Below are 25,661 nucleotides of genomic sequence, written 5' to 3'. Positions count from 1 at the left end.
GACATTCCCTTCTCCAGTTCATTTTACAGATGAAAAAACTGAGGTGAATAAGGTTAAATGACTTGCCCAGGGTCACATAATGTGACAAATAAAAAACTCAAGGGACAGTTTCTGGCTAATGAATAATCAATTTATTAATTAGACTATCTAATATTCAATAAATCAACAGTCAGTGCTTTCTAACAGTAATCAAAGACACCTAGTGGAGACACTGAATGCCTTCAATATTTTTTTTTGAAAGAGAATATGTCTAAGAGGAGAAATCAACCCTGATTGGTGGACATTTAAATGAGGAGGTGGGCTAAAAGTCTTCAGCTTCTACTGAGAAAGTGGCTTAATCTTGAGACTCGGCCACCTCCAGCAATGTGGACGGAGGAGTCCATCTGTACAAGACCACTCTGATTGGTTTCCTCCTTCATGAGCTGGGTTACTCCAGACTGCAATGGAGTGGGTGCAAGGGCATGGGCTTCTTCCCTAAGGGTAAGAATTCATCTAGATTAGATTGTCTTTAACCTCTACACAGAGTAAGATCTCTTAGTTGGGTTGGGTCCTGCCAAAAATGGAGGATCAGGGCAATCTCCTCTGTCAGCTATGTCCTTCAGAAACTGGCTGACTGACCTGCAGGAGCTGGTCAGCTGAGAATGAGAAAATAAGAAGCCTGGGTCCTCCTAGTTAATAATGGATTGTTAATATGATACCAAATAATCATTTCTCTCAACAGCCAGTAAGTATCTGAGGCCAGATTTTAACTCAGGTTTTCCTGAGGCCTGGCACTCTATCCACTGTGCCAACTCGCTGCCCACTCATACCATTACTAGGTCTGTACCCCAAAGAGATTAAAGAAAGAAGAAAAGGATCTGTGTGTGCAAAAATATTTATAGAAGCTTTTTTGTGGTGGCAAAGAATTGAACGTTGAAGAGGTATCCATCAATGGGGAAATGACTGAACAAGTTATACAATGGAATAATATTGTGCTCTAAGAAATGATGTAAAGGGGCAGCTAGGTGCGCAGTGGATAGAGCACCAGCCCTGGAGTCAGGAGGACCTAAGTTCAAATCCAGCCTCAGACACTGACACTTACTAGCTGTGTGACGCTGGGCAAGTCACTTAATCCACTGGAGAAGGAAATTGCAAACCACTCTAGTTATCTTTGCCACGAAAACTCTGTAAACAGTATTGATGTGCTGCGGTCCACAGAGTTACGAAGAGTTAGACATGATCGAACAACAAGAAAATATATGTTTGTGATGGGTTTTGTTTTTCTGGCTTTCTCAGGGGGACAGGGGGCATGGGAAGGTCAGTGGGAGGAAGAGAATTCAGAGATGAAAATAAAATTAAGCTTTTAAAGAAACAAATTTTATGAAACTCTATGGTCTCTGTACTGAGGGAGCTCACAAGTCCAGTGTGGGGCAACCTGAATGTGTGAATAGCCCAAGAGTAAATTGAAGGGGGTCCAGGGATACATGAGAATGATAAATTTGAAAAATACCCTAAGGAATAAGAAATAGGCTGGACCAGATGGAACTAGACTAGAAAAGTTTAGGAGAAGTAGAAGAGAAGGATCGTGGAATGATGAGAACTAAACCCTGTTTCTGGATAGAATAAGTCTCTGCCTCAAGCCTCAGATGCAGAATTTCCTATTTGTGGTTTTGTCATCTCATGGAGTCATTAGGTTTTGTTTGGCCTGTTTTAATTTTCAGGGTGTTTGTTGCTTGGGCAAGGTTTTATACTGCTTGGGCCAAGCTGTTAATTTCTAATTCTCTCTTCCCAAACTCTCGTTTCTTTTCCAGTTTTCTTTCTCAAGTGTTTTCATTTCATTTATAAAACACTTTAAACTCCTATTTAAAACACTTGCTTTAATCTCTCCCGGAAATTCTAGTTGAATTTGTGTCCAAGGTATTATATTTTTCTTTGAGGCTTTGCTTGTAGATATTGGGACTTATTCTCTTCTGGGTTTGTATCTTGAGCATCCCTTGTTACCATATCTTTTATGATGGAATTTGGTTGTTGTTTTTTGCTGTTCTTGTAGCCCATTCCTGACTTTTAGATTTTCTATTGGAGTGGGCTCTGCGTGCTTCTGGAGAGAATGTCTGGGCTGGAGGGCAGCTAGGTGGTGCCATGGATAGAGCACCAGCCCTGAAGTCAATGGACCTGAGTTCAAATCCAGCCTCAGACCAAACACTTGACACTTACTAGCTGTGTGACCCTGGGCACCAATTGCCTAAAAAGGAGGGGGGGAGGAGAGAGAGAGAGAGAGAGAGAGAGAGAGAGAGAGAGAGAGAGAGAGAGAGAGAGAGAGAGAGAGAGAGAGAGAGAGAGAGAGAGAGAGAGAATATGTATGGGCTGGTTCTATTCTGCTTTCTTGAGGGATTTAATATTGTGTTTTTCCAGTATCTCAAGGACATCTCAGGTAAGGACCTGCAAGCTTTCAGTGCTCCCAAGATGTCTGATCACTGCATCCTCCCCACTCCCAAGTGCTGTAAGTTCCTGACCTGGGTTTGAATTGGAGGCAGCTACCTGTGGGCTTGCCCTATGTTAAGTTTCAGGAGACTGCTGCTACGCTCAGCCACCATCAGCCACCTGAAATCAGAGTGTCAGAAGCAGGGATGTATGTTAGAAGGGGAGATGGCATGAAATGGAGGAGAGGGAGTCCCAGAGACTTGGGTATCAGTCCTGCTGCTGGCAGTTAACCATTAACCATCCGCATTTGGGCAAGTTACTACCTCTGTGAGTCTCCTCATCTATAATATAAGGAAAACAATCTTTGTCTCACAGGGGTTATGAGGAAAATGCTTAGTAAACCTTAAAGTGCTTGATAAACATCAGTTGTTTAGTCTAAGTTTCTCGACAAAGTTGCTGCCTGCCCCTCCCTCCTCTGAAAACCTCATCAGAACAGCCACTTTCTCCCCACTTTCAGCCTCCTTTTGAGAAGCCCAAGGCATTTGGAGGCCTGGAGAGTATTTTGTGAACGGATAGATGAATGGAGGACTCGAGTGACCAGTGACTCTGGTAGTAATGCAGAATGTTCATAGGCCCTGTTTCCAGAGTTTTTTGTCCTTCCCAGGCACTGTGGATGTCTTTGCCTGAGGGTACCTGACCCAAGCCTGGTTTTCATGGGTGGATGGACTCACTTTTTAGTTCTGCTGATGGTCAGCGCCTGCCAGGCAGGGGGATTTGGTACCAGAGGACCGTATTTAAATCCTAGCACTTCTCCTTAACCGTCTGGGTGACCTGGGGCTAGAATGAGTACTCACCTTCCAGGCCTGTTTCCTCATCTGCGGAATGAGAGAGCAGTATTAGATGACCCATAAGGTCTCTTCCTACTCCAAATGTATAATTCCATGATAGCTCCTTCTATCTCCACCTCTCTTCCTGACCCAAAACACACACATACACATACACACACACACACACACACACACACACACACACGTACACACACATATGCACACATGAGGACACACACATACTAACAGCAAAGTTCATTTGCTATGCGAAAAGCCCACATTATAGGGCAATGCTTAGGGTTTTCCAGGGGCCTGGCCATGAAGTTGACCTGGTGGGAGGCTAACCCTTTCAGGACCACTGAGCAAGGCTATTAGGTTAAGGAAGATTTGTCTAAAGTCAAAAGAAAGGGGGCAGCTATGTGGCACAGTGGATAGAGCTCCAGCCTTGGAGTTCAAATCTGGCCTCAGACACTTGACACTTACTAGCTGTGTGACCCTGGGCACTTAACCCTAACTGCCTCACCAAAAAAGCAAAAAAATAAAAAAAGTCAAAAGAAAATAGATGTCCCATATCAGAAGAATCAATGCTATAGGTTTAAAAAGGAGAAGAATTTGAGAGAAGAAATTTGCCTCATCTTTGGCATCCTTCTTGAAAGGAATCCGTGTTGCAGGTCATTCTGGGTTGGTGCCTTATAGGAGCAGGGAAGGCAGAGGGAAGCAATATGTCTGATACAATAGTGGGTAGAGCCAAAACTGTTCCTGAACATTGGGAAGAACTCCATTGGAGGTCTGCTTGGTAGCCTGCCTAGTCAGCTACGTTGTGGCCTGAGCTCATGGAGTCATTCACCCAGTGATGCTGTGGCAATTTCCCCAAGCTCTTGTTAGGTGAAGGACAAATATTTCTTTGATTGACTTGGGGAAACCTTTTGGGAATTTTCTGCTGCTTCTAGGCAAATTCTGAATTGACCTCTTCCAGGCCAGGATGAGGTGGCAGGTGAATGGCCCCGTGGCTTGGTCAGACTCATGCATTCCTTTCTACCTTAGCAGAATGCACAAGTTCTCTCTCCTCTTCCATCTGCCCTCTCCTTCCCCTCAAAGAATGAGTGAGTCAAAGGACAAATCACAGAAACTGTAAGTGATACTATCCAAGAAAATGACAACAGGACAAAAGACCCAAGCTTTTGGAATGTAACCAAAGTCCATCTCAAAGCTCTTTCATTGACAGAAGAAAGAGCAAGCTAATCAATGAATTGAGCATGTAACTTAAAAACTGGAAACGCTTCAGATAATTTAAACAAACAACCACCTAAACACAAAAGTAAAAATTCCAAAAGTCAGAGAAAGCACCAACAAAATTGAAAACAAAAATCCACTAAATTGATAAATAAAACCAAAAATTGCTTAAAAAAAAAAGCATAGGGGCAGCTAGGTAGTGCAGTAGATAAAGAGCATGGGCCCTGGAGTCAGGAGGACCTGAGTTCAAATCCAGCCTCAGACACTTGATTCTTACTGGCTGTGTGACCCTGGGCAAGTTACTTAACCCCATTGCATATATATATATATATATATCTGACACTATATACAGTACTCCGTCCTAGCCATCCCCCACATCTCTGCTATGAGGATCGTGGTATGTTTCATTATCTGTTTTGGAACCTTCTAGCATTTTCCGAATTCAGCTTCCTTTTCATGCTCTTTTCATTTACTATGGGTTTAGTCTACCATAGCATATATTGTTCCCTTGGTTTTATTTATTTTATTCTAGATCATCTTCCCAAGTTTCTCTGAATTCAGAGAGCTTAGGATTTGGTTGGGAGGCAGGGCAGGGAGTGGATCAGATGTGTTCACAAATAAATTTAATCTGAAGTAGAGTGTGGAAGGAAGCATGTGCAAAGACCAAGCAAAAGGCCTCTTGAAAGGGGAAAGGCTTGGCAGAAGTGGTTTTCCTCATTCTGTCCCTTCATCTTGCTTTTTTTCCTGAATCCCTCCCCCCACCCCACAACACTGTCTTTCCCCTTGTCTGTGCCCCAACCTGGCACTTTACTTGGCTGTCATGAGCCTGATAAGCTCTTCCCACAACAATAGAATGCAGGCCAAGTAAGGTGAGCCGGGGTGGAACCTTGAGACAAGGGCAGGGAGCTGAGAGTCTGAGCTGAGAATTGCCCATGGTCAGAGCCCAAGGTACTTCCCACATCCACTTTCCTGGAAATCCTTGCCTAGAAGTAGAGTGAGTTGGAGTAGACAGGGAGTCCGTGGCATGGTACCAGTACCCACGTTTGCTGGCATCCCCCCTGCCATTGGGCCCCTGGCCACCTCCTGTAGTACATCAGATCCCAGGTGATATGGCCCTTCCACTGGCTGGGCACCCAGCCCATAGGTGGAGGCTGTAGTTACTGGGCATTGGAAACAGCCCAGCTGCAAAGAAAGTCTCCACTTTGGGGGTTATGCTTTTCCCCTGGCTGTCCCCCTTGCCTGGAGTGCCCTCTCTCCTCACCTCTGCCTCCTAGAATCTCTGGCTTTCCCCCAAACTCTGCTCAGATCCCCACTCTCCCCACTCCCCAGCCCCTACTGCTATTGCCTTCCCTCTGAAACTACCTTCCGTCGATTCTTTACAGATCTTATATGTTCTTAGTTGGTTTTTACTGGTTGTCTCCCCATTGGAATGTGAGCTCCCTGAGGACAGGGAGGTAGTTTTTTCTTTTCTTTGTATCCCCAGCACTTAGTAAGTGCTTAATAAATATCTCTGAACGGATGGACTATTCTGTTTCCAGTACTAGCCCTTCTTTTCTTCCCTACCCTTCCTCCGCTGTCTCTCCCAGCCTTCCTCCTGTGTCCAAAAGACAGGATAGTTTCTCGTGTTTCAGATTTGAGTTTGCTAGAACGATTGGCTCTTCTAGCTCTGACTCATTCTGCAGTAGCATCAGCTGTCAAGGGAGAAGTTTCATCTCCTCCCTCATCCTCACAACCTGGGGTCTCCCAGGCAGCAAGTGACTCTGTGGGAGCTTTGAAGGCTTCTTGTTTGATGCCAGTGACACATGGGAACTTGGGAAGTGGAGGAGGAGCGTTGGGAGGAAAACCTGCAAGTTGAGAGTCTCCGTGTCCTGCCTTTCTCCTTTTTTCTGACCCTTGCCTCCCTCCCTCCCCCTCTTGGCTTCCTAGCAATGCCCTTCCGGCTGTTGACTGTTGTTCCTGTCCTGCCCACTCTCAGTGGCCCTTTCCCCCCAGTGCCCTAACTTCGGCTGGGAGCCACATTCTTGACATAGCTCCTTCTGCCCCCCTCTCTTCACCTCTCCCCTTTGGAGCCCATGTGGGATATGAAAAAAGTGGGTGAGGGGTAGGAGTGACAGAGGGAGATAGACTGGTTGAAGAAGGAGCTTGGGTCAAAGCAACATTGACCTGGCTCTATTTCCCTGCCAGCTTGCCTAGTCCACGTGTCTAGGTCCCTTTGCCCTGAAAAAGACACTACCTAAATGTGTGACCTGGAGCTCACAATGCTGCCTGGGCAGATTTCAGATGCCAAGGGGAGTGTCACCTAGATAACTGGAGGGAGGAACTTTCTTCAGCATTTCAACTCTCTTTCAGCATTGTCTCAAGTTGCTATATTACCTGGGGCCCTTCTTCCCTGAGTTGGGCTGAGCTGAACTGCCTGGATGAAGTTTCTTGAGGAATCTGGGGAGGAAAACTCCCATGAGACACTCAATTTCTTGTTCTCCTTCCCCTTCCCACCCCCATGTTGAAGAGAACCAGAGATCTCCGTACATGCAGGCTTATATAGACTCCTAAATTCACTGGGTAGGAAGAAGCAGGCACCAGGAGATGCCACCTCAGCCTGAGGAAGAGGGGAGCTTTAATAGGAAAGTCATAAGACACAGGCAGCCCTTGGGAAGATTGTGAAGTAAGCAAAATATGTTTTGTTTTAAATTGTGTTTTATTGATGCCTATTGTCTTTACGTTCAAATTTCTTCCCTCCCCCCAGCCCACGACACTGAACCCCCTCTGCTGTGATAAAGTAAACCAATTAAGCAAAACCAATTATTTCATCTACAATGTATGCAGCATTCTGTCCTCTTATTCTTCTGGAAGTTTGATTGGTATAGCACTGACTAAATAAATTAATTTAGATAGGATTATCATTTTTATTATTTTGGCCTGACCTATCCATGAACAATTTTTTTTTCCTCATTATCTAGGTCTGTGTTTTTGCAAAGAGTGTTTCACAGTTAAATTCGTATAGTCCCTGGGTGAATCTCAGAAGATATACTCCCAAGTATTTTATAATTTCTATAGTTATTTTGAATGGAATTTATCTTTCTAGTCCTTCTTGATGGGTTTTGTTGGTTATATATAGGAATGTTTATGATTTATGTAAATCTATCTTATATTCTGCAACTTTGTTGAAGTTATTATTTCAGTTAGTTTAGGTTGGCACTCTAGGGCTCACTAAGTACATCATCATGTCATCTGTAAAAAGTGATCATTTGTCTTCTCTTTTCCTGTACTTATGCCCTCAATTCCTTTTTCTTATCTTACTATCACCAGCATTTCTAGCACTTTATTAAGTAGGAGAGTTGTTAACGGGCCTTCACAAACAAAGATTTTCTAATGCACCTTCTGCTTTTCTTCAGCCTGACCCATCAGTCCCAGGGACCTTCGTGTCTTCATCCTTGCTACCCCACTTCCACCACTGAAATTTGCTCCACTGGAATTAGCTGGCTAGCCACCACATTGCAAAGGGTCAGATAAATTGATCCATACTAAGCTAGGAGATATAAGTAATGAGCAGAGAAGCAAAGTGGGGCTTTCAATTAGGAGTCAGAAAATGAGTTCTAACCTTGCCTCTGAAACTAAGTAACCATGTGGCTTTGGAATGAATGAATTTTTAAAAAGCATTTCTTAGGCACTTACCATGTGCCAAGCTCTGTGTTAAGTACTAAGGATACAAAGAGAAAATCAAGATGGTCCCTACCCTTAGGGAGCTTACATTCTAATGGAGAGAAACATCTCATAGGAGATTCAGCCACTAGTCAAATGGAATAGTGATCCTTAGGGTACAGCTGCAAAACAGATGGTAATTCATCTTCTTTAGTGCTATTGATAAAAACAAACATATCCATTTCTGATACTAAATGATTTAATGGTGCCCAGGACTTTGGCAGTGAGAATGTTCTCTTCTGGGTTTTCAGTAGTTGCTAAGGAGGAAAGGGTTGGAGCACCTGCCATGCCAGTTGCCAGACTGGATTTCCAGAAGGGTTGTTTCCCTTGATGATGTCTGTCCGTGGTGGACTGGCTTGGAAGCAGATGGGGATGGGAGGTGAAGGGTGGCAATGTCTCAGAGTACTTCTATTCCCCTGGCTCTAGGGCTTAGCTGCCTGTCCATGGCCATAGGTGGGCAGTTGGTATTGGTGGAAATGAGGAAGAGTGTATTCCAGACATGGGGTACAGCTAGTGCAAGAGAACAAAGATATAGGAGAGTGTTGTGTGTGAAGAACCGCAAAAAGGCCAGTGGTAGTTTGACTATAGAGTATGAGGGAAGGGCAAACGTAGATAAGAGCATAAGTCAGAGCCAGGTTGTCAAGGTTAGGTTTAAACGCCAAGCAGAGAAATTGATATTTGATCCTAAAGGCAATAACTTTAACACCTACAAACAGACATCATTTGTAATAAACATTACCATCTAGAATGATTATCCCAACATCCCAGGGACCATTTGTATTACAACCACATTAGCACTGTATGCAGTAAATAGAGTACAATCCAAAGTCTGCCTTCACAGCCTGCTTCAGCGTTTAGAGGTCTGACACGTAGGACAAATCCATCCTGTGCACACATTGTGATGGCATAGATATACTTGTAACTGAAATTTAGCCAAGTGCACACATAGCCTTTGAACTTCTTGGTGATGGCACATTTCAAAGCTAGTTATTCCAGGTTGTGCATGGTTGTGTATGTGACGGTGATGGCATCAGTGACAAATGCACCCCATCTCTGATGACCATTGCTCTCTGGCACAGGCTACCCCCAGACCTTCCAGGCTAGCGCCCATAGGCAGGACAAAGGACTTTTGTGGCTCTGTGTAGGCCAGCCCTGGTGAATGTGTGAGGCAGCTGACCAGACTTTAAATAGTTAGTTCATGTTTGTCAGTCCAACGTTCTTGAAATTATTTCAGCTGTTTCAGCACAAATTAACCTGTCTTGCCTTTTTGCTTCTGGTTCTAATTAATCGTAAATCTACACATGAGACGATGCAGTGGTTTCACAGTAACAGCTTAAATCATAATAGTCGTATCTAGCATTTATATAGCACTTTAAGGTTTGCAAGGTGCTTTACAAATGTTATCACATTTTATGCTCACAGCAACCCTGAGAGGGAGGTGCTGTTATCCTCATTTTACAGAGGAGGAAACTGAGGCAGGCAGCAGTTAAATGACTTGCCCAGGGTCACACAGCTAGTAAGTGTAAGCAGCTGGATTTGAACTCAGGTCTTCCTGACTCCAGGCCACCTAGTTATCTAGCTCTTGACACTTTGAAGGTAATGACTACCTAAAAAAAACAAAAGGTCCTTAGGTCTGAAAGGTCCTTTGGAGGTGACCAAATGGAAGTGCTTCTGTCTTTCCTAGGTCAGTGCTCAACAGATGCCCTGCCAAGTTGGTCCTTGTCGTTCAGACCAGCATCTTCCAGATGGTCTGGCACTTCCAAAGATAATGAGGTCATCTGGATCTCAAACCCCATCAGCTGCTGAAAAGTGACAAGCTGCCTTAATATTATTTGGGACTGGGGCAGCTAGGTGGTACAGTGATGGAGCACTGGCCCTGGAGTCAGGAGGACCCAAGTTCAAACTCTTCCTCAGACACTTGACACTTACTATCTGTGTGACCCTGGGCAGGTCACTTAACCCCATTGCTTAGCCAAAAAAAAAATTTATTTGGGACATGTACTCAGACTGGTAAAATCTGGACAATGAAAGCTGTCTTCCTCTGTCATAGGAAGCTGATAGTATCTACTCTATAAATTCAACACTGAGGCTCTCCGGATGAGCCTAACAGAAAACCTAGGACATCTTGAATTCTTGGCATTCTATCCTGTCCACTTCAGCTCCCTTGTTCACCATCTGTTAGTGAACACAAATTTGTATTTCCCATTTCTTCTTCCATACTACTACTATAGGTAATATATATGGATTGTTGGGACTGTTTTATGATAACATAGACCAATAGTCCTTTTGGATAGATTCTATCACAGATGGATCTATCAAAATGAATCTCCAAAAAAATGAATTGCTCTCAAAAAAGTCTGGTAATCAGTTGGATAGATTCTGTGAGTAGCTTCTCAGGCACATTTCATTCTATCACATCCTTGCAGAGAGAAAGCACCTGTCCTCCTGAATTTCTCTCTCAACTGATCTGTCCAATTTTCCAGTACTGGAGAGTCGCCAAAGTCAAACTCCTCGGGCCAGATTGGGTGACCCAAGACTCTTGTGGTATTCTCTGCCACCATTTACTTCTATCCTCCTGTAAGCTTCTGCACAGGTTATATGGATGGTCAAACTGTTCAGGTATCAATTCTCAGCTTGTTGCTTGCAGTAAACTGCTAATATCTTTAATAATGTCAATTGTAGCACTCCAGAGATGGTCACTGGGTCTAAATATAACAGAGCAACATTGGCCACCTTCCTCATCACACCAACTTCCTCAGTAAACTTTGGGCTCACTCTGATTTGTCCCAAGTATGAATCATTTTATCATTCAGTCCACCAAGTGTTAGCTGTTTCATGGACTGAGCTACTCAAAGGTAACTCTTAATATGACCAAAACCTTGGAATTCATTGCCAGCCCAGCAAAACACTGCCCATTTTCAATTTCCACCATCACTTCACTACAGGGTCCTATATATCTGGATGGTTTGGGCCAAAAGCAACTGATGGTGAAGTTGGGTTTACTGTTTTTTAGGGTCAGGGATTATTCTATCCCTGGTCCTCACCTTCTTAGCTAGAGGCCAGAGGCCGCATAGCAGATAGCAGTTTCTGCCAGCCCAATTCAGTGTTTGCCTCTTGAATGCATCCAACATATGAATGGCTATGTAGACCAGCGGTGTAACAGAAGGAAGGTCTTCCTCTTCAGCCATACTCAGCTGGTGACGTCCTCTCCTCAGACTGTTGTGAACTCTAATCCTCTGATCTTTTATCTTCCCAAGCAAAATGGTTCTATCTACAGTTCCGTGTTTCAGCAAGTGTTCTATAGATTTGCATATTCAAGTCTAGGTGACTAATGGAAGTCACTTGCTTTTAATGCTGTGGTGAATGAATACATGAGACAATGTATTGGAACCAGTTGAAGTTATAAACTCTTATTTTGTCCTCTTCCTCAAAACTTTCATATTTGTTTTTACTCCTAATAGCACCTGATCATTAATTTCACTTCTTTTCTTCCATAGTCACTAGAACTGCTGTCACCTCTTTGGTTCTTACAAACACTTACTAGCTGTGTGACCCAGGCAAGTCATTTAACTGCTCTCTGCCTCAGTTGCCATATCTGTAAAATGGGGATAATGTTAGCATTTGCCTCCAAAACCTATTGTGAGATCCAAATGAGATAAGATTTGTGACACATTTTGTAAACCTTAGAATGCTGCATAAATGCTGCTTATCATTGTTATTATTGGTGTGGTGGTGGTGGACCTTTATCCACTTGCACCACTCTGGCCTTGTCTACTTCTTGCAATTGTACTCTTCCTCTTTCTACCATCCTCTGGAATAGAGGCATTACCTATGCCACAAAGTGAATGGGTCCCTTGCCTATTTGCTTAATTGTATTTATCTGGAAACTTGCATGCCTAATGCAGGGACTAGCTACTAACAAGGTGTCCTTTCTTCACAGACATTGCCATCAAGGGATATCAAAATTTGCATTCTTCAGGCTCTGGTCAAATATGAAAGCTAGCCCTCAAATTCTTTCTAGCAAGTTACCTGTCGGCCAGTAAACATTTATCAAGTGCCTATTATGTGCCAGGCACTGTGCTAAGCACTAGAGATACAAAAAGGGGCAAAAGAGAGTCCTGAGAGCTCACACTCTAAGGGGGAGACAACAAGCAAACCTAATACATATAAACAAGCTATATACAGGAAAAACAGGATGTAATTAACAGGGGGAAGGCATTAGAATTCAGAGGGCTTGGGGAAAGGCTTCCTGTAGAAAGTAGGATTTTAGCTGGCATTTGAAGGAAGCCAGAGAAGCTACGAGGCAGAGATGAGGAAGGACAGCGTTCCTGGCGTGGGGGATAGACAGAGAAAATACCCAGAGCTGAGAGCTGAAATGTCTTATTTGAAGAACAGCAGACTCACCTGCCTTGTCTGACTCAAGACCTTGCCTGTTCTAGAAGTCTGTTGGTAGAATGACCTGCCCAAACCTACACTGAATCTTTCCCCAGAGGATATAGGATCCTTTCCTGAGGAGAGCCACAACTTGAGCTATGATTAATTTTCCTGTGATGCAGAAGTTTGTAAGACTCCCTATTTGTAGGAGGATCATCTTTTTCCCCACTTAATTGTGTTTTTCGGTTTGTCTACATTCTCTGGGTAGACATTGTCTGCCCATTATATCTTCTACTTTTTTCATCAGCGCCTACCCTTCACAGAGAGGTATAGTGATTAATTTCCAGGTACTGTTACTGTATCAAAGATTTTTGAAGGATCAATAATAATTCATAAGAAATAGACCAAAAAGGGAGGAGTTCCCAATCTGAACTTTTTTTTTTTTTGCTTTTTGGTGAGGCACTTAGGGTTAAGTGACTTGCCCAGGGTCACACAGCTAGTAAGTGTCAAGTGTCTGAGGCCAGATTTGAACTCAGGTCCTCCTGACTCCAAGGCCAGAGCTCTATCCACTGAACCACCTAGCTGCCCTTAAACTTATTATTGATGACTCATATGTCTCTCCAAGTTTGTTATAGATCTCCTCAATGTTTTGATGTCTTTTTTAAAAAATGTAGTATTTTATTTTTCCCCAGTTATGTGTGAAAATAATTTTTAACATTCCTTTTTAAAGCTTTGAGTTCTAAATTCTCTCCCTTCCTCCCTCACCACCCCCTTCCCCCCCACCATTGAGAAGGCAGGTAATTCAATATAGGTTATACACGTGTAGTCATGCAAAACATTTCTATAATAGTCACATTATGAAAGAAAATAGACAAAGAAACTCAAGAAAAATAAAGAGAGTAAAAGAAGTATGTCTCAGTCTGTATTTAGACGCCAACAGTTCTTTCTCTGGGGATGGATAGATGTCTTTATTGTGTTATGCCCAGAATATACTACAAAGATTAGAAGACTTCTTCATGTTTTTCTCTCCATTAATTCACACCATTTCCCCAAAATTTTGGCCTCTATTTTTCTCAGAATTTAATTAAAATTTTATTATGCAAATGAAAACAATGGTAACTCCATGGTATACACAACAGTTTGGGTATGAAAGGCAAACAATATTCAGGAAGTCAGTATCATGAGAAGATAAGCAAAGATGTTATCAGCAGCACACAACTAAAAGCTGAATTCATTACTAGCAGTGTAGTACTATAGGTGTGATGCATGAATTATCGATAACATTCACAAGCACAATTCTGGAATCCTATGAAATACAATGTTGTTGTTCAGTCATTTTCAGTCATGTCCGACTCTCTGTGGCTCCATTTGGGGTTTTCTTGGCAAAGATACTGGAATGGTTTGCCATTTTCTTCTCCACCTAACTTTACGGATGAGGAAACTGAGGCAAACATGGTGAAGTTACTTGCCCAGGATCACATAGCTAGTAAGTATCTGAGTTCAGATTTGAACACAAGAAAACGAGTCTTCCTGACTCCAGACCAAGCACTCTATCCACTGTGCCACCTAGCTGCCTCCTGAAATACAATAAAGGGGAAAATTCCACAGAGGAAAAAAATACAAATCAAAACCTGAACTCGAACTAAATAATTCCCTGTGGATAAATAAGAAAATTTTCAAATTTAGAATCAGAAAAAAAAAATTGCCAGAAAAAAAAGCAAAAACTCCCAAAATAAAATTCAGTTACAAACGTGTAAATACGGGAGAAAAGAAATCCAGAGTAAGCAGCACTAGTTGTGAATCCTGTGTATCAAAAAAACAAACATCTTAGAAACAAATCAAAATTTCATAAATGAATAGCCTCATATGTAAGAACCTTGTATGTCCTATGTGGGATGCTTTCTGTATACACTGTAACACTCAGGGCATTTCATGTAACCAGTCCAAACTAGTGCCTAAGCTGCCTTCCTTAAGCTTACAGAAAGGCAGTGTGTTACTATATTAACTATCCAGCAAGGGGAAATAATATCTGAGTTATTCACCTTGTAGCACTCCACTTAAGCCACCAGCCAAGTTATCTTGTTGGAGTTTCTCTGGCACATGGTTGAGAGAGTCTTCCTCTCTAAGAACTCCAAGTGTCTAAGTAGTTTAAAACCTACATTGTCTAGAAGGATAGTATGAAATAGAAGGATAGGAAGGATAATATAAAACATTGTATTTGGTAAAGGCAGTTGTAAATAGGAAGTCTATGGTTCCATCCCCAGCCCACTTCTGGAATCTCTCTTCTCTCTGAAATAGTGTCCTGCCTTTACAAGCCAAAAGCACATAACAGCATGTGACCACATAACTTGTTAAGTAGAGAAAAAATGAAAGAAAAATTAAACTCTCTTATGGAACCCTTTGCAAACAGCCTGCATGGCCAACGATTGTTGTTGTTATGATTGTTGTGGTGGTGTTGTTATTGTTGTTTGTTCTCCCTGGTCTAATCCTAACACCTCCAGGGGCCCCACACACTAAACTAAATTCTCTCTTCCCGAGCAAAGGGGGAGAAAAAGCAATCCCCACCTGCATAAACATTCCTGTCCTCTTGAATAGATTCTTGCCTTCTGTGAACTCCTAGGGATATGACAGTGGCTACCGTTAGCGGTCAGACTCCCAGTGAGGGGAAGAAGCACAATAAACCACAATACACGTTTATTTTATTTAAATTATCATCAATAATACTTTGGGCCCCAGAGAAAAAAAATCATAATAATTCAGTTGGATAACTGGGCACAGTGTGAGTACCGGTTATGGATAGCGGCATGGACTGAAGTCTACCTCAAAGAGCTACCACTAGGTAGAGGAATAACAGAACAAACAGGTCACCAAGAAAACCCAAATGTTTCCTTGTCAAGCAGACCAGCAACAAATATTCATTGAAGCCTGCCGCATACTGTGAGGCATGATACGTAGTCCTTGCCTTTACATGCTAATTGGAGAGTTAAGATCATGGGATTTGGAGCTGCAGGAGACTTTGGTAATTAGGTAGTCCAAATTCTTTTGACTGAAGACTAAGTGTGAAAATGACCTGCCCAACATCACACCCATAGTAAGTAGCATTGCCAAGTCCTCTGACTCCATATCCAAAGTTCTTCCTCTTATGCCATGCTGCCTCTTTAGTAAAGTAAGAGCTAGATAGAAACAGTCTCTTCTGGATTTTCTTTGTATCAGTCAGTGCCTCCTTCCCATATGACTGTTGTAGCTCTCCACTACCTGTCCAGTCTGGAAGTTGCTACTCCCACTTTTCTAGTCTTTTTGTCCAGTAGGCCTGCACCTGGAATTTTACCACAGCACTACGCCGTCGCTAAAGAGGTATAATCTAAACTGCATTGAAAGAAGAGAAGAATTTCTAGAGATGGAAGATGACAAGGGGGTGATTTTAGACATAAGGGGACTTGAATCCAAGCACAGAACAAGATCAGGGAAGAGCTGATAATCCAATTTGGGAAGGACTTGTAGCCCATAAAGAGGAATCATGTCTAGTATGGCTGGCATAATAGTATGGAAAACTGTAATGTTGGGAAGATTGCCCTAATCTTGGAAGGCAGGCAGGCAACACGTATTTATTAAATGGTTAGAAGTGTAACAGGTTCTGTGCTTGGAATACAAATATAAGCAATTAAAAAAAAAAAAGACAGTCCCTGCCCTCAGGGAGCTTATATTCTAAAGAGGAAAGACAACCTGTAAAAGGGAACTGAAAAGCTGGGGAAAGAGGAGGCATCTGGGTGGAATGGGCATGGTGGTAAAATCCTTAAAATCAGCTAGCTGTACAACAGAAAGAGGAATGAAGCATGGCTGGCTTGGACCTTTGTCAAAAATGGAAGCCCCAGAAGAACTTCACCAGTGGGAGAAGGGGACCAGCATGACAGAGATGTTCCAGAGTGACGTGGAACCTGGAGGAGTCTGGAGAGCCAGAAGCATTTCTAGGAGGGAAAGTCAAGAAGTTTGGGTTGTTGAGGAAGGGGTTGGGAAGCTGTGGTTCAGAGCTGTGCCCCCCTATGCCCGTGGGACTCAAGGGAGGGGCCACTGGACTTGTTGGGAGAAGGGCAGAAGTGATAGGGGTAAGGAGGCGTCTTTGACAAATTGGGACCAGGGAGAAGAGAAGCAGATGAGACTTGATGTAAATGCCACATTCAACCACTGCTTACTTCCTAGAAGAGAGAACCCGGATTAAAAGTGAGATGGGGGGGATTTGAATCCCAGCCTGCTGCTTCTCTGTGACAAATCACATAACCCTGGATCAAGCCCCCTTGTTCCTCTCTGGGTCCAGGTTTCCTAATCTGTAACTTAAGGCCGTTGGACAAAATGCTCTCTGGGGTCCCTTTGACATTGTGTGATTCTGTAAGGACATCCAGTCCTTCTTCGTAGCACTGTTCAGGGAGCCCCCATCAGAAACAGAACGCTCAACTGTGAACAGTAGATATGGTTGACCCAATGTGGTATGCCTGATGTTCTGTTCTGTTGTTCAGTCGTTTTTCAGTCACATCTAACTCTTTGTGACCCCATTTGGGGTTTTCTTTGCAAAGATACAGATGAGGAAACTGAGGCAAACAGGGTTAATTGACTTGCCCAAGGTCACACAGCTAGGAAGTATCTGAGATTGGTAAGTGGCCAAGGCAGGCTCGAACCAAGGTCTGTTTGCATTGAAGACTAGTGCTCTTTTCGATACGTTGCACTTACTCCTTATATAAGCAGTAAGAACCCTTTGCCTATAAGATAAAGTCCAAATTCCTCACTTTGGAATCTGGCGTTCAAGGCCTACTATAATCTAACCTCAGCCTTATTATCCAAACTCATCTCCCACTGTTTCCCAATAGTAGCAACCTTCTGCTCTAGCCAGTCTGGTCTATTTGATATTTCCCATCATTCCCAACTCTAGGTCTTTCTTATGCTTTTCTTGTCTCCCCTGGCCTCTTTACCCATCTTAGACCAAGCCCCTGATTGACCTTCCCATTCTCTGTACGCTTCTAGTACTCAGGGCCTGTATCACTCATCTTTAATGGTTTATTGATTTAATTTTTTAAAAATATTATATTTTTTTGATGCTTTTTTTATTTTTATATCATAGTTATCTCTGGATGAGACCCCCTACCACACCTAGTTAGCCTTCCTTTGTTGAAAAAAAGAAAGCAAAATCAACCCAAACAGTAACCACATTTAGAAAGCATATACAACATTCCACACCCATCGGTTCACCCAACTCTCCTCCAAAAGGAAGGAGAGATTCCTTATCTGTGTCATTCATTTTGCTATTTAAGGGACAATACTAGAATATAGCATATGACTAGCCATCTTACCTATATCTGCTTCATCTTTCAATCTGAATTATAAACTCTGGGAATGCAGAATAATCATTGGCTTATCTTCTGTGAGTCCTATGGTGCCAGCATGGTGCTAGGCTAAAGTACCAGTTCCTTAACTTGGCATGTCAAATTCTGCCCAGATTGGCTCCAACCTACTTTTTTACTTTATTTTCCATTACTTCTCTTCAAGCATTCAAGTCCAGCCAGACTAAACAAGTAGCTGGTCACTAAATTTAACACTCAATCTCCTGGAATATATGACTTTCTAATATATGACTTCCTAACCCTTTAAAATCCTTCTCTCAAGGCTCAATTTCAGCTGCCCCCAATTCCCTGAAATCTTCCCCAAATCCTCTTGTACAGAAGTGTCATACTCCTAGCCTGGGGAAATCATATTAAAATATAATTGGGAAACATTTAACAAATAAAATATTTTTTAATTTGTTGGGAAATATTTAACAATAAAAATGCAATATGAGATAGATAATGTTAATTGGTGGTTTTCTAAGTCAGTATGATACTGGCAGGGATGAGTTTCTATTTGAGATTGATCTGACAGTATTCCCTCCCTTTGCAAATCTGTATAGATCATTTTGGATTACTTCTTTGCCCTCTCATTCCCTAGCTTATATTATTCTCCATATAAGTGCTGTATCCTGCTTCAAGTGGACTGTAAGCTTACTGAAGTCAGAGATTTCTTTGTATCTGGTAGCACATGGCACAATGCCTTGAATGTAGTAGATACTTAATAACTTTGTTGAATGAATGAATATAAATATTTAGCGAGTACTTGCTGACTACATGAATAGATAGATGCGTGCATGGATGCGTAGATGGGTGAATGATTAACCTTGCCAATTCAGCAGCCAGAAGAGAGTCTGGGCTGTAGCAAGAGAAGCCAGTGTAACTCCTGGCCCAGAGTGCTGACGATCCGTACTTGGTTCTGCTGGCCTACTCACTATGGATCTTCTTCTCTGTTGAAGGACCTGGTTGACTGGCAAAAGCCCTTGCTGTGGCAGGTGGGCCACCTGGGAGAGAAGTATGACGAGTGGGTGCACCAACCTGTGGATAGACCCCTCCGGCTCTTCCACTCAGATTTCCTAGAGGCCTGCTCCAAGACTTCCTGGTGAGTACTGCCATGAGTCTCCAGAGGTTGATGTCACCCCTGCAACATTAAGCTACTGTTGACAGGAAGGGCAGGTGAGGACATCAGTCAGACGCTCCTAAAAGCTAGTAGACTTTTCCCCAGGGCTGTTGCCCTGAGGTCAGCCTGGGTTTTTCCCAGGTGATCTGTGTGTGTGGGGATATCTGTCTACATATATGAAAATTTTCATCCTAATCATGATTTAAAGTGCTGATGGTACAGTGGAAAAGGGAGTGGATTTGGAGTCTGAGGGTCTGGATTCAAAGCTCAGCTGTGCCCCATACTATCTCTGTGACCCCTGAACCACTCTGAGCCTCAGTTTCCTCATCTGTAAAATGAAGAGTAAGATCTCTTCGGGCTCTAAATCTATGGCCCTGTGAACTACGATGCTACAACACGATTTTAAACATGATTTAAAAAACAGTGATCAGAAAGTCAGATTCTAGTATATGCTTAGCAAATCTGCTGTCCTGTCCAGCCCCTCTTCATAGCTGAGGCCTTACTACACTCTCCCTCAAGCAGAGAAACCAAGGTCAGGTTTCTGTGCCAAGTGCGAGTCTTTTAGAGGGTATTTATTGAAGGCCGACCTTCCTCAGTACCCCCACCATCCACCCCCACTTTTACCTCTGTGTCCCCACGTCCCCAATCTGACTGGCTGAATCCCTATATCCAAGTGGACATGGTCATTCTGTACTTCTCTGAGATATCTCTAGGTTTCCAGCTACAAACATTTATGAAGCGTCGGCTGTATGTAGAACAGTGCCCTTGGTGCTGGGAGGAATGGGGGTGGGTGGGGTATGGGCAGACAAACTTAGGGAAAACCTCTCTTTTCTCATGGAGCTTTAGAGTATAGAGTTCACAGAAGGCCTTTGTGGTCAGAATTCCTCCTGGGACCCACATGGGCCCACATCTCATAAATTGGGAATAAGGCAATACAACCCTTGGGGCAGGAATGTTTTTGCCCAGTGAAAGAGGAACTGGCCAGGAGTGTCTCCTGAAGTAAGGGCTTGTGTGTTCTGGCCACCCTACTCCCCACTTCAGTCTTTCATTCCCATTGGAGCAGTCTTGCCTTCCACTGACCCCATTGTCCCAAAAAGGCACCATCGATGCTCTTAGTTTAGGGTTCCCAGCTGCGAGGCACAAGGCTCTAGTCCCTATTCTGTCATTAGATGGCCACAGAGCCTTTGGACAGGCCTGGTCCCCTCTGGCTCCAGGCCTTCCCGTGAGTCGCCTTATCCCCTCGGTTCTCGCCCTGGTGTATCTCTAGGGAAGCCAAACCCTCCTCACAAGTCCCCTTACGTGACCCTTTCTTTTTCTTGCCCCTGTGGCCCTCCTACAGGTACATCGTTCTTGCTGTCTGGTCCCCATTGGTGATGTACCTCAGCTGGTTCTACTTCAGCGCCCTCACTCGGGACAACGTCCGACTCTTCACATCATTCACCACAGGTACCAGATCCTCAGAAGTTCCTTTGCCTGTCTCTGTGTTGGGAGGGGAGCCGTCCGATTTTCCCTCTGTAGTTTCTCTTGCCCATTCTAGAGGAGACATCCCTAAGTGTTCCATGGTTATCAGCAGAAATGCCCCAGACAGAAGGATTTGGCCAGGATCTCTCCCCCAGAAAAGCTAGTATCGGTCAAGTAAGGGAACCTTAGGAAAAAAATAGGGGGCCTGCTTGACCCAGAGGAAGGAGCTCCTGCTCTTCAAGGTAAGGGACATGGTCTAGAGCAAGCTCTGGGAATTGGAATGTGGTGACATATAAGACATCTCACTAGACACCAATCAATCATTCAACAAGCATCTATTAAGTGCCTCCTGTATGCTGCACACAATGCCAAACAGCCCCTGGCCTCGAGAAGTTTACATTCCAGTGGGAGATTGTACACGTAGTAGCATGTTCTGAAAATACGTAAAACAAACCCAGGATAGTTTGGGCAGCTGGAGGGGTCAAGGGAAGGCTTCATTAAGGAGGTAATACCTAACCCTCCATCCTGTCTCCAAAAGCAAAGAACAGAAACCCGATTGTCTTTGTTTGTCTGAGTCTTCTGGCATTTTCCCCCACCCCACCCCCAGTTTAGGAGCTTCCTCTGGGCAGGCGGCTCATACCGGGAAGCAGCAGTTGGCATGAGGAGCCTGGGAGGGTGGGGGAGGTGAAAGAAAGAAGCCTGACTCCGTAAGTTGGAAACTATAGCCATGACCCATCTTTTAATTCTGGGCTCTTCTTTGCTTCATCTTTTCCATTGTGGAAAATTGAGGATCCTATGCCAAGCAGCTCTTTGCTCACAGACTCTGCCAGGTGCAGTTTGCCAAGGGAAAGCATTTATCAAATGCCTGCTGTATACAAAGTTGAGGAATACCCAAAAAGCAGTCGAGTGGCCTGTGTCAGGTGTGAGCAAGCTGTGACACATTGCACTTTCCTCAGAAGGAGCAGTACAGAGGACGTCATCAGAGAAAGTATGACTGGAGGGAAGCGAGACCAGTCAAGAAGGCATTGTCAGTCAGGGGAAACTGAGGGACAGTCCACATGTTCCGTTCATAGATACACAATATCAAGAGGAGGTGAGGAAGAGAAAATGCAAAGATGAGTCCGCAAGGGTTAAGTGCAGCCTGCGAGCCCCCGTGGCCCAGCGGCCAAGGCCGCTACTCTCGACCCACGCTGAATAGCTGCTGGACAGGACAGGGCTTGTTGCTCAGAAATTCTGATGGCTGAATTGCCTACTGTCTGCCTTGGGCTCCCTAACAATGGCAGACAGTGGCTGGGCTGCTTGGAGGCTGGCGTGGAGGAGGGGCAGGGGGGCAGGCAGGGGAGAGGAGTTGAAGCTTTGGCCGGCCTCCCTTGCCTCAGCTCGGAAGATGCCACTCAGTACCAGCTGCAGAGCAGGGGCGGGCAGGGGCTGATGCTGGGGTGAGGGGGCGGGCAGATTCTTGACCTATAGGAATGGGCTTCTGCAAGTGGCCGGGGACCACAGTAGAGACACTTTTTTGGCCTCAGGCCCCAGATGACTTTATGCCTTATGAAAGGCTTAGCCAAAGCTGGGGACTTTGCATTTAGGGACCTGATAAAAGGTTAAACCAGCATGCTGCTGGGATTCAAATCATTTCATTCATGGAGCGCTTGCTAGTATGTAAACTCCCACATATCTTTGCTCACCTTTCTTGTTATTTTTTTTTAATTCAACTTTTTTCAATTAACAAGCATTCATTTTCCCTGTAACAATTATGTGTAATCAAACAAAACAAATTCCCACATTGGCCACGTCCAGCGTCTTCATCCCTTGAATCTGTGCATTTGCTTAGGCTGTCCTCCTCCGTGCCTGCCACGCTCTGCCTTTCACCATCTTTGAGAATCAAGTGAGGCCCAGCTTGAGCGCAGCTCCTTCTGGGAAGCTTTCCCTGGTCCCCATTTGCTTGTGTTCTCTCCCTGCCCAAATCAGCTCCTGGGATTGTCTATGTCCCTGCTGTGTTCCAGGAGAACAGAAGCTTCTGGTGGGCAGGGACTTCTGCTTTAGTTTTGATATCCCCGGAGCACCTCGTAAGTAATCGATATGTGGAAGATCAGCCAGTGAGTACTCAGTGTCTCTAATGTGCCCAGGGTTACAAAGTCAAAAATGAGGGGCAGCTAGGTGGAGCAGTGGAGAGAACACTGGCCCTGAAGTCAGGAGAACCTGAGTTCAAATGCGGCCTCAGACTTGACACTTACTAGCTGTGTGACCCTGGGTAAGTCACTTAACCCCAATTGCCTAAAAAAAAAAAAAATAAGGTCAAAAATGAAACAGTCTCTGACTTCAGGGAGCTTACTCTCTAGTAGGGAGACCACATGTTCTTGAACAAATATATGCAAAGAAACACAAAGGAATTTGTGAGGAATAGCAAGAAACCCAGTTTGGCTGGACCAGAGAGTGTGAGAAGGGGAGCTTTAGAATAACCTCTCTAATAAACCTAGAAAGGTTGGGAAGGGCCTTAAATATCAGGGGAGTTTATATTTGATCCTGGAAGTGAAAGGGTGAGCAAAAGAGTGATTCAGTCAGAACTGTGCTTGGGGAATATTACCCCAATAGCTGTGCAGTCCAGCACTATCCACCACACCCCAGTGGTAGGTGCTGAATAAACTCTTTGTGGGATTAAACTGAATTAACTCATCTCCCACAAGTGATCCTCCAGCGCCACTCTGCTCCTTCCAAAATGCTGGCTGTCCTCTCATCCAGCCTGGGCCAGTCTCACCCCCACGAAGCCAGGTCTCAAGTCCCGATTCAGCTTCTGTTTGCTTAACGGGAGTGTTTACAAAATACTGTCACCCACGTGAGCAAACTGAGGGTTAGTGCTTTGTGCAGTGTCCCACAGCTAGGAAACAGCAGCGCTGGAACTTGAGTGAGAGGTTCCCTGACTCCCGTTAGGGCAAGGGCTCTTCCCACCATTCTACAACTCCTGCCTCCCTCATCCCCCTAGCCCTCATGCTTTGCCTTCCCTGTGTCCACTCCCAAAGCCCCAGTGGTGATTAGAGGGTGTGAGATTAGACTTGCTTTACTTGGTTCCAGAGAAAAGAACTAGGAGAAAGGCGTGGAAGTGGCAAAGAGACCGATTTCTATTTTTAAGGGAAATTTTCCCAATAGTTAGAGTTGGTAAAAAGTGCGCTAGGCTGCTCAGGAGGTGGCAGATTTCCCGTCGCTCTTGTAGTGAAGGCCAGGTGGCCCCTCCTTGGGACACTGGGGGATTCTTCTTCAGATACCAGTTGGACTAGATGACCACCAAGGTCCCTTGACTCTATGTGGTGCCCCAGGGGGGCATGATATGTGGCCCAGCACATGTGCTCAATGCCTCCATTCCCCTGACCCCAGCTCACCACCTTCTCTCTCCATACAGAGTATGCCATCCCTGTGTCCAAGTACGTATTCCCATTTTTCTTTGGTATTGGGATATTGTCATGGAGTGCCATAGAGTACGCCCTTCACCGCTTTGTGTTCCACATGAAGCCACCTGCTAGCAGCTCTTACCTCATCATGTTCCACTTCCTCATTCATGGCCAGCATCACAAGGTGAGGGGTCCTGGGCAGGAGGTCCCTTCCCTTCCTCTCTGCTAGGGTAAAGGCTCCCCTGAAAGGGCTCAGGCATGGGGAACAGAGGTATTGGTCATCTGGGTGGGCAGAGCCTGAAGGAGAATCATGAAGGAGGCACGATTCCTCTTTGGCGTCCTCCTGCTCCTCACCTAGCATTCTCAAGCTTTCCTTTGGCTCCCTGGGGCCGGGTCTGCCTTCCTCATGTTCTAGCCTGTTCTTTTCCACCTTAAAACTAAGGCCCATTTCCCCAGAGCTCTATTTTCTACATTCCTACGGGTGATATAGATAAGTGAATCCAACCCAATATGGCAGCCAGCTAGTAGGGCACCTGACCCCATTGACGTCACGCCACCAGCAGTCACAATGTGCCATCTCCAAAAGGCCCCTTCAGGAGAGCCTCTAATCAAGGACATCTCAGTCAAATGTCTTCAGGCAGGGAGATCTTTCCGTCCTTCCCAAGTGGCCACCACTAGTCACAGACTGTCTATGACGGTGATGTGACGTAGTCCCTTAAACTCTGAAAGTCCCCTCCCTGAAAGGATGACCATCCCCACGCAGGTTGCTGAGGCCCATCTTGACTTGGGAAATGGGGTGAGAGGTCAGATGAACCCTTGAGCGGCCTCAAGAGCTTCAACCATCTAGTTGTATGAGAAGAAGACTTTAGCTCAGTAGAGAGAGTAGCTCAGTAAACTTGCTGATCATTAGAACTGTCCAAGAGTTGAATGGGATGCCTGGGAGAGGTAGTGAGTTCCTTGTCACTAGAGGTCTCCAAGCAGAAGCTCACTGACCACTGTCGGGGATATTGTAGAGAGGATTCCTGCCCAGGGAGGGGTCACTTCCCGTCCTGAGATTCTGTGGTTTTTTGACCTGTAGTCAAATGGCTGTTTGGCATTAAGTAGTTCTCTGCTGCTGCCCAGGCCTTGCTTCCCCATTCTGCTGCCAGTAGGGCTGCCAGCTGTCCTCTGAGCCGGATGGCCTCCCGGGAGGGTGGGCTCAGAGCCAGCTACCCCTCCAGCCGGGGCCTGGGGACAACTATACTGTCTCTCCATTCCTAGTCCCCGTACGATGGCTCCCGCCTGGTCTTCCCCCCACTGCCTGCTTCCCTGATGATTGCCATGGCCTACGCGTTACTCCGCCTGCTCTGCCCTGAGGCCATCGGGGGCACCATCTTCACAGGCGGCCTCCTTGGCTACGTTGTCTATGACATGATGCACTACTACCTGCACTATGGGTCGCCAGCCAAGGGCACCTACCTGTACAAGATGAAGGCCTACCATGTCAAACACCACTTTGAACACCAGAAGTCAGGTACAAGGGCCTGAAGGGCACCGGGGAGAATTACACGTCCGCTCCCTTCTCTCTCTCCTCACCACCATCCCTACCCCCACCTCTGAGAAGTGCCATTCTTAGCTCACGAAACTACCCGTGATCAGCAGAGGCGATGAAGGGAGTAATCCTAAACCACAGCTGTTGGCTTGGGAGAGGTGTCTCCTAGAAAGTGAGAAGGAAAAAAGGAGGTGATCGGAGACTACTCAGAGCCACCCTCGTTGAGACCTTTTTCTCCAACCACAAGCCTCACTTTCATAGCAT

At 44.8% G+C, this 25,661-nt stretch overlaps 1 protein-coding gene across 1 annotated transcript in view; it reads left to right on the top strand.

Moving 5' to 3' along the window:
- Positions 1-25,661, top strand: part of FA2H (fatty acid 2-hydroxylase) — an 86,489-nt gene that overhangs the window by 57,313 nt on the left and 3,515 nt on the right. The window contains exons 3-6 of the mRNA XM_020963742.2: positions 18,862-19,004; positions 20,362-20,468; positions 23,878-24,050; positions 25,127-25,379. Coding sequence (XP_020819401.1) covers positions 18,862-19,004; positions 20,362-20,468; positions 23,878-24,050; positions 25,127-25,379 — 676 coding nt within the window. The remainder of the gene's footprint in view (positions 1-18,861; positions 19,005-20,361; positions 20,469-23,877; positions 24,051-25,126; positions 25,380-25,661) is intronic.

Source organism: Phascolarctos cinereus, unplaced genomic scaffold (genome assembly GCF_003287225.1).
Source record: "Phascolarctos cinereus isolate Bilbo 61053 unplaced genomic scaffold, phaCin_HiC Scaffold_2;HRSCAF=192, whole genome shotgun sequence".
Lineage (NCBI taxonomy): Eukaryota > Metazoa > Chordata > Mammalia > Diprotodontia > Phascolarctidae > Phascolarctos > Phascolarctos cinereus.
The sequence above is the reverse complement of the archived record's forward strand: the minus strand, read 5'-3'. Positions and strand labels throughout refer to the sequence as shown.